Source organism: Sesamum indicum, linkage group LG1, assembly GCF_000512975.1.
Source record: "Sesamum indicum cultivar Zhongzhi No. 13 linkage group LG1, S_indicum_v1.0, whole genome shotgun sequence".
Lineage (NCBI taxonomy): Eukaryota > Viridiplantae > Streptophyta > Magnoliopsida > Lamiales > Pedaliaceae > Sesamum > Sesamum indicum.
The window spans coordinates 16,478,864-16,487,943 of record NC_026145.1 but is presented as its reverse complement, the minus strand read 5'-3'; the positions used below and the strand labels follow the sequence as shown (position 1 = coordinate 16,487,943).

The following is a 9,080-nucleotide window of genomic DNA, read 5'->3' as shown; positions in this document are numbered from 1 at the left end:
ATCTTTAAATGGCTAGAGAACAGGCTAAAGGTTCGTTACACTTTGAGGATAAAATGAAGCGACGACTTCTCCTTACTTTTCTGGTTGGGTCAGGCATATCTCCAGCATTGCCGTCTTCTGGGAAGACAAAGAAACAAAGCCCTTATGATGAGAAACGTTTATTGGAGCAGAACAAGCGAATACAAAGAGAAAATAATGCACCTGATGAGTTCCCTAATTTTGTCAGAGAAGGTTTGTTCTGTTCTTGCCACAGCTGTGCTAGTGGTGCACCATTCTGTTAAAATGTTCATGCCTGTCTTCTCTGCTAACTTATTGATCTGGTTCAGGTTTTACGGTAAAAGTAGTCACATCAGACAACTTTGTTACTCGTGATTCAGGTCTCATATTGAGGGACATTGAAGTTGGTAAAGGTGATTGTCCAAAGGCTGGTCAACAGGTTTCTCTTTGTTCTACTTATTTCTGGGGAACTCTTTGGCTTGCTTTTTCTGAAATACTGATTTATGTTGAAGTTGCAACATGAAAATAGAACTGTATTCAGCTGGTACTTGCTAATATCAGAGTTGATTATGAGTGCCAAAAATGGGTAAATTTTAGCTCAGTTATATCATCCGGAGCATCTATATATCCAAGGCTCATTAAGAATCAATAATTCTAATTAAAGCATATTATAGAAAGTAAACTAGACGCTACTTGTGGACGAAGCGTTAAGACTTGTCTTTTATAGACATCACTAAATTATTGGACGCCATTGATGTTCCTGATAAATTTTGGATTTCATGGACATTCAGATTAATGAATTCCAAGATAAAGTTACACCAAAAAAATGATATAGGAGAAGACCCATCTTGCTAGTTGATCAGTAGAGTTTGTAGTATGCTATTACGTACTAAATTAGAGAGCTCTGATGTAGTCTAAAGGTTGAACGTGTAGTCTAAAGGTTGAATGTGTGTAAGCACTTGCATTTGGTATATGTGAAGCATTTTTTAACTTGTATAGCAGTTTTTCTTAATTTCTCTCTAAAGTCACTTGTCCTGTGCTTCAGGTTGTTGCTCAAATTATTTTCCCCAACTCTTGGTTGGGTGGCTTGATATTTAAGAAGCTTATCCTATAGACTAACATTTCAGAAATGTGGTGGGAAAATTTAAGTCACCAACAGTTGCAAAATAACTTGTCTTTACCTTGTTGCAGTAATATATTGGTCTGAAATCTTGCTATCTTCTTTGAGGATGTTGGCACTAAATTAAGGTCCTTCCCTCTTTGTTGTCTGTGTAGGTGACTTTTCATTATGTTGGTTATAATGAGTCAGGACGCCGTATTGACAGTACATACTTACAAGGTTCTCCAGCTAAAGTTCGATTGGGAACTAATGCATTGATTCCAGGTGTCAACATAAGGGAGTAATACTTGAAATTTTTCCATAGATTCCTGTTTGTGACAAAGTAACTAAGATGGAGAAATTCAACGCAGGATTTGAGGAAGGAATCAAAGACATGAAGCCTGGAGGAAAACGGAGGATAATTATTCCTCCGGAGCTAGGGCCACCAGTGAGTCTTATATATCTCTTGCATTTTAACATTATATAAAGAGAATAGCTTTTCTGGAGGAGAATTGCATTTTCAACTGAGGAAGAATTTACTGGGTTAAGGACAAATGACCCAAACAATTAGTGGGTTTTCAGATCAATGATACCATGCAAGAATGGATCAAATATGATTATCATATGATTTTAACTCTATAGAACTCCAAATTGTCCAATAGATGCAACCGATGTAGTATTTTAGATTTGAAATTCTTCAACCAGAAATACAGTACTAAGAGGTGAATTTTATCACAAGTGCAAGTTTTATGTTGCTTTATAGAGTTAATTCTGGTATGTGATTTACAAGGTAAAATATTCTTGGTTAACAGGTAGGACCGTCCACCTTTTTCAGCTCCAAGCAATTTGAAGTTTTTGATATAGAATTGGTGAGCATTCAAGATTGCACAAGACGGACAATTGGATTTTACTCTGATGTTGTCTGCAGTTGAGTACAGGCTGTTTTAAGTTCTCTGTTTTTGTGATAGTTGATTATTTCTTGGTGCCGCTAAGAAACTCTGCACTTGTGTATGCCAGTTAAAAGTTGGAACATGAGCTCATAGGAGGATTAGGAAATAAAACTAATCAGGAGCATAGCTACATTTTCCTTATCCATCTTGTTCAATACTTTGATTCATATAGCAGAATTTCCTGGTGTTTCTAGCTGAAGCAGCAAAAAGTTAACGTGATAGCATAAAAACAGAAAAATGTTTGATTGATAGCATGAATTAGTTTAGTGCTAAAACGTGATGTACACACATACATCTCGCTGACAGCTTTCCATTACGCTAATCTCTCTCTCTCCCTATTTGCATGTACATACAATGCAGTTAGAAAATTATATGATTCTGATGTTCCCCATTATAGTAAGTTTTGGTGAAATTTCGATTTAAATCAAGAAATCTAGTAGATCCAGAAGCTCCTTATACCTGTAACTCATTCCAACTGCCAAGAACATGATCAGGAATTTGTCGACTTTCTTTGGGTAGGAAGTTAAACTCCATCAGCAGCGTCCTAAAAATGGAGATACAGGAAACTCGAAATTAGGTTTGACAGACTGAAGCCAATCATCAGCGTTGATGATCCATCTCTAGAATCAAAACCATAGTTCTAGGCAGAATTTGGATATTAGCGGGTATAATTTTTACAAGCTAAACTAGGCAACTTTTTTTCATGTTCCAAAATACAAGCAAAGACTAAAACTCCACCTAACAGTGGCAGAACATTATACTGCTCAGTACTCGACATGTCATAAAACTGCCTATCATTCTACATTGAATCCCCACTAGAATGTTATCAATGATGCAACAGCTAAAGTTCCATATGGGGTAAAACTATCGAGCTACTACAGCGGGTGCTCTATGGTAAATAATTGGCACGTTTGAACTTACTGGGTCGGCATGAAACTGGCCATACGATGCATAAATACCAAGTGCAACAATGCTGAGGACTACAAATCTCACCCAGGCTTCATAGTGCAGCTGCAAAACAAAAGTAGATATTGGAGTGGATTATATTTCTCCAACTTCAACTCATGGCTATATAACGCCAAGTTAAATGAGCGGTAATCAGACTAATGGATTTGAGTTACCTGAGCAAATAAAAACATGTTAAGGTAAATGCTGATAGATGGAACTACTGGAACTCCAGGACAAGAAAAACCTGGTGGATTAGGATGAATCTGGAACAGAGTGAACTAAGTGAGTTTAAGCAGAATACAGGTATGACATGGCCCTCATCAACAATATAAAAAAAACACCACTTATGACCTTGGATACAAATCATCGTTCATCACAAATGACAGCCAATAATGCAATTTAACCAATTATGGTTGATATACCACAAAGAGTAATACCCCAAAGAATGGTACTCCAACCCACTCATGTCAGTCTGAAACCTGACTTCCATTGACTCACTAAGGTATTGTGGTACTTTTCAGTATTGCAGAATGTGATGCAATGAAACATAGACACAGTCAATTCACTTGATGAATCTTGAATGATTCATGTGCAGAATAAAAAGAAGATGATAGTGAAGACAGTTCCCGCTTCACACAAAATCAGGAACAGAGATGCATGATGAGCAAAAATAGAATTATATGTAGCGCTTAACCTGTCCAACGTATTTGTACCCCTATCTGGTCAAACGGTCATCATTTCGTTATTAACAGCAGATTCCAGTTTATCTTGCTATACTATTAGTTAGGGAGAACTTGGCTCTGAGAAGGCAAGACCCATTAACTTGTTTAGTGGCTTAATATCTTCTACTTCTTCCTGTTGTCTACATAACAAGAAATGAAATTGATCTTCTCCTCTACTGCTTTTTTATTTATATAAAGCATATATACTTTCGAAATACTTCAACCCCTTAATCTGAGGTTTTCAATGTTTGTGGACTCAAAACTTCCACACATCCAGTTGAAAATTCCATATCAGCTTGCACGTCTCATGTTAACTTAGATAAACATGCCTTTTCATCAAACTTCAAACTGAGCATCCAGTGTTTTTTAACTTACATGCCGTACATAAAGAGCTGCAGCAGAAAGGATTCCAATAACAGCAGCTACAATCAGGAAAATAAATGAAGCACCAAAACGGAAGAGTACTCCAGCAGTAAAACCACAACAGGCAATAGCAAGGAGGTAAATGATGCCTTCTGCCCTGCTAGAAATCAACTTAGTAGAAGCCTGACTTGATGTCTCATCCTTCCAACGCAGCCTTACCACACATGCTGAAACAACTGAATACCCCGTCTGAAACAAACCATTCACCGTATTATCATGATCCACTCGTCATGATTAAACACTCAAAAAGCGTGATTCTGGATGTAACTTAAAGTTTCTTCTGTTAATGCAAATGTAGATCTTCCAGTGCTTTGCAACAATTTTCCATGAGAAGAGAAAGAGTATTATGCTTCATAATTGTACAAAAGAAAATATTTGAAAACAAAACTTCTTCCTGCTTTTCCGAGTGCAGAATAAATAGTTTAAAATATTTAAAAACAACATACCAAGGATCCAACTGATAGAATATGTGAGAGCACATGGACGTTAAGAAGGCATGCCAAGGTGCTGGCTATAAGACCAACCCAAACTTGTGAATGAATTGGGGTATGTCGTGTTGGGTGTACTTTGGCAAACATAGCTGGTAGTAAACCATCCCTTCCAAGTCCAAGATACAACCGAGACTGCTAACAATGAACAAGCAATAACTTATTGGCTATTGCACAACCCAACCTAAGTGACTGATTGAAACCTAAAAAGAAAATGAAATTCACCTGAACATAAAGCCCAACCAAAAGTGTTGTTGTAAGTCCAGCAACTGCACCAAAGCTGATTAATACAGAGACATATTTCAAGCCCTTGGAGGTGAAAGCTTCAGCCAAAGGTGCTTCTTCTCCAAGGTATTGGTATGGAACCATTCCAGTAATCACTAAGCAGACTCCAATGTACAATGCAACACAGACCATGAGGCTACCAATTATGCCTAATGGTAAGTCCCTCTGAAAATCAGAAGAAGATTAAATTGTAACTGCGAATAAAGTTTTCCACTTTAACATGGTGAGTCAAAGTAAAATCATAGTATGGCAAATTGATCTAAACCTTCACTATACCTGGGGTCTCTTGGATTCTTCAGCAGAATTAGCAACTGCATCAAATCCTACATATGCAAAGAAGACCACGGTTGCTCCTGTCAGTATTGACTTAAAACCATTTGGAGCAAAAGGAGTCCAATTTGACACATTGACCTTAAAAGCTCCGACAATGATGACAAATAAAACAATCAAAATCTGCAGAAAAAATTCTTGTTCTGTCAAAATGTTGCAATTTTGAGTTCAATGTTGATATCGAAGTTTAAGAAGCAAGTATGTTCATATCTGCCATGCATGCTTTAAATTACTTTTGCAGAAAAAGAGCATGGAGCAAGAAAGACTCTGAGACCACTGGAGTATGTTATGTATTATCTCGAGTAACATTATACATTATACAACACTTAAACAAATCCCTAGTATTATACAAGTCTATCATACAGGTATGAATTAATAACTTCTCAAGGTCCATAGCCCTTTACTTCATCCACCAACTAATAGCATCCACACGAGTTTTCAAAGCATTCTAATTGTCTCACTTAAGTTAAGACTTTACTTGTTCAATAGATAAACTCATGTGGAATGTAGCCCTACAAAGCAACTACATTACGCTTAATCTCAAAATCTTTCATTACCTAAGTAATGCAGCAATTGTTAATTTATGCACATACTAAAGGAATACATGAAAAAGTTTACTGAATTCTACAGCCTTATCCTTAATAATCGCAGCCCTCAAAATTTTGGTGTTAATGTTTATCACTGAATGAATCAAATCTAGTGGGATATTAAATTCTATCCAGATATGCATAATTCTTTTTGCAAATTGATGCTTCTACTGCTCTCAACCAAAATTTTCAGAACTGGCTTGAAAGTTATGGATTTGCATTTCGGTAGCCCATTTGGTGAGAGATATGTGAAATTATCAAAGAAATTCCAGCTCGAGGGATGTCGTCTTAAAAACCGTTTTGAATGTAGGATGGATAAACAACCTTTGTCACTGTCATGATTGAGTTCAATATTGAAGATTCCCCAACACCCCTACACAGAACCACAGTTAGAAGCACTAGGATGATAGGAGCTAATATGTTAATTGACAATGCTCCCAGAACTTCTTCACCATGCCCAACCCAGCTTGGAATGTTATCCTTGAAGAAAGGGATCAGCTCCAGTACAGTAACCACATAGCTTGCTAGGCTTCGTGCTACGCTAGCAGCACCAATGTGATAGTCAAGCATCAACTGAGTAAAAACTAGAAAAGCAGTGATCTCATTGAAAGCTGAGTACGTATATAGGTATGCTCCTCCAACAACTGCGGGAAAGCGAGAAGCTAATTCAGCATAACAGAGTGCATTCAGCACACAAGATACTCCCGCAATGATGAAGCTAATGGTAACTCCTGGAATAACACAACATAACAAGTCAAACATATAGTTCAACAAGATTCTCATCTAGGATGATATAGTAGAAGGGTGAATCAGAAGGCAAAGATGAAATCTTTAACTTCTATAAGATTATGTTCTTGCTCAAAAAGGTTGACTAAATGATAAGTTAATCATTAAGGGTAGAGGTATCAGATAACATACTTCAAGGATGAACTTCAAGTAGCAGAATGCAAGAGACAATAAGCTCCTTCAGAATTGTTATGCTTTAATTTACTTTTCATCTGAATGCTAGGATGACATACCATCAGTCAAAAAGATTGGAAACTGATGATTTCTTTGTGATACTTTAAATACAACAGAATAGAAACTCCAATTTGGTATATTTTGTATCGGTGATGGACAATTCAGCAAGCGTCATTGTACAACTCGAATATCATATTCTCACATATTACTCAATCAGCAAAATGCGATGAATGTTTGGCCCCCAGCAAGATTTTGGGTGTATCAGATGTCCACTTCATCCAAATGAAAAATAATAACTAGCTATTAGGTTGATCAGAATATTTTTCATATTGAAGACAATAAATTCTGAATATTAGATCTTAGTTCATTCCCGAAAAGTAATATCCCCAGCAAATGCATGGCAGGTAATGCATATGCTAAAGCATAGAGCATTACGTCACACTGAAGAATCAAACGGACACATCTTAACAAACGCCAAATCTGTTGAAATTAACCAAAAGAAAGAGGAAACAGAAACAATTAAACAAAATAGGTGATTAAAGCCACTGACCAGGACCAGCATCATGGGCCACGGTTCCAGTGACAACAAATATACCGGCGCCGATGGAGGCGCCAATTCCAAGTAGAATGAGATCAAAGAGACCTAACCGCCGAACAAGACCGTCACCCGATTCCGCCCGGACGGAAGTATCCGGCGCCGGAGCAAGCGGTTTCGACCTCAGCGCCGAAGACCAGAAACGAGAGCGGCACGACGGCGTCGACATTGAGGAGGAGGATGACGTCACCACGGAGCTCTGCTCAGTTCTCATGGTTTCTAGCTTCTACCAACCGGAGAGAAGTGCAAGTGAGAAGCAGCCGAACCTCTCGGCCATACATATATATATACGTATGAGAACGTACAAGTGGTAATGCGTGAGGATCGATAGTTACTTCAGGTGGTACTAACCGTGTGCTGAAAAAGATTGTACCTTTATCTGCAATTATTAGGGAACAAGAATCATTGTTAAGAGGAAAGAATTATTATTATAATTCGCCTTCCAAATCTTTACTCATTTTAATTGACACGTTGCAAGAATTTTCCCAAATACAAAAATGGAATATTAAAAATATCAAAGGGTATTTTCGTCTTTTCATAATTATAAAAACCATGCAAGTGCAAAACCAGTCAAAGTTTAGGGGGTAAATTGAAGATAGTTCAAATTTTGGTGTATGCTTTTTTTTTTTGTTATTATTTACATAATATGATTTTTATTTTTATTTTATAAAAACCAGTGGGCTAACTTAGTTGTTCGAGTTTCATAAATTGTGGGTATTAATTTACTTTAATAATAGTTATTGACTTATATTATAATTATAATTATTAAATTAGTTATACATGCTTTTTATATGATAATTAATGTACATTAATTATTAATTATTAATAATTAAAATTTATGATGTAATTTTAATCGATTCACTAGAGAAATTCAAATATTTAATTAACAATTATAAAATCCCATAAGCTTCCAAACTATGCATGTGGGCATTTTCAGTTTATTTAAGTGATATTTTTATCATGATAAATAATTTTAAATCTATCAATTCAAATATATCGTTACAGTGAATTAATAATCATCATCGTATTAGTTAGTTGTCTTTAAATATCGAAATAGTAGAATATACTAACAAAATATAAGAAAAGAGAAAAATAATTAAGTAAAAATATATTTGCCAATAAAAATAAATATCCACCCAGACACAAGTTTTACTTCATATACAAAGCCAATTGGTTCATTCATCAGCCATGAAACCTTTCACATATAATTCCTTGCACATTGTTCTATTTTACCTTAAAAGACATAATATTTTATTTAAAAATAATATAATTTTTTGAATATAAAATATGAATATCGTTGTACTTTTTGTATTTGAACTATATTTTTGTGGTATATATTCAATGATCTACGGTAAAATATACTCACTTACAATATTGTTGTGCGTATGACGCGGTGTCACAGGTCGACTATTACCTGTGGGCAGCGTGCGGGCAATCGGGTCGATGTAGGCCAGCACGGGACGACATGCGGGCATCTCGGGTTGATGTAGGCCAGCATGTAGCGACGTTGTGCGCAACCTTAGGCACGAGTAGGAGCAAATGTGCGGAACAGAGTGCCTTGATGCGGGAACAGAGTGCTCTAGCCTTGGAGATGCTGGAAAAGTGCACTCCTCGGCCCTTTCAGTGTGCTACTCATGGGAAAAGTGATTTTTTTCTTAAGCCTATTATAAGGGGGACATGATACGGTGAGCATCAG

General features: G+C 36.6%; 2 protein-coding genes across 7 annotated transcripts in view; one reads left to right on the top strand and one right to left on the bottom strand.

The window, feature by feature from the left end:
• Positions 1 to 2,245, top strand: part of LOC105170570 (peptidyl-prolyl cis-trans isomerase FKBP20-2, chloroplastic) — a 3,205-nt gene extending 960 nt beyond the window's left edge. Inside the window, exons 3-7 of one of the 3 annotated variants that reach the window (XM_011091403.2) lie at positions 17 to 231; positions 378 to 436; positions 1,273 to 1,381; positions 1,468 to 1,544; positions 1,909 to 2,245. In XM_011091403.2, coding sequence (XP_011089705.1) covers positions 17 to 231; positions 378 to 436; positions 1,273 to 1,381; positions 1,468 to 1,544; positions 1,909 to 2,028 — 580 coding nt within the window. In that variant the 3' untranslated portion in view covers positions 2,029 to 2,245. Of the gene's footprint in view, positions 1 to 16; positions 232 to 326; positions 437 to 1,272; positions 1,382 to 1,467; positions 1,545 to 1,908 lie in introns of all 3 variants that reach the window. The other 2 variants (XM_011091395.2, XM_020696140.1) reach the window with 2 other exon arrangements.
• On the bottom strand, positions 1 to 7,703 carry LOC105170587 (cationic amino acid transporter 9, chloroplastic-like). Of its 4 annotated transcripts, XR_002287616.1 has the most exons (11): positions 7,340 to 7,703; positions 6,154 to 6,560; positions 5,189 to 5,365; positions 4,853 to 5,077; positions 4,586 to 4,762; positions 4,092 to 4,328; positions 3,168 to 3,257; positions 2,968 to 3,057; positions 2,506 to 2,590; positions 202 to 317; positions 1 to 117 (listed from the first exon to the last, which is right to left on the bottom strand). XR_002287616.1 is itself a non-coding variant. In XM_020696120.1 (9 exons), exons 1-9 carry the CDS (start codon positions 7,596 to 7,598, stop codon positions 2,570 to 2,572), a joined length of 1,683 nt encoding a protein of 560 aa, XP_020551779.1. In that variant the 5' UTR covers positions 7,599 to 7,703; the 3' UTR covers positions 1,966 to 2,569. The 4 variants fall into 4 exon arrangements, 1 of the variants encoding a protein (XP_020551779.1); XR_002287617.1 differs by lacking the exon at positions 202 to 317; XR_002287618.1 differs by lacking the exons at positions 1 to 117; positions 202 to 317 and adding an exon at positions 1,966 to 2,381.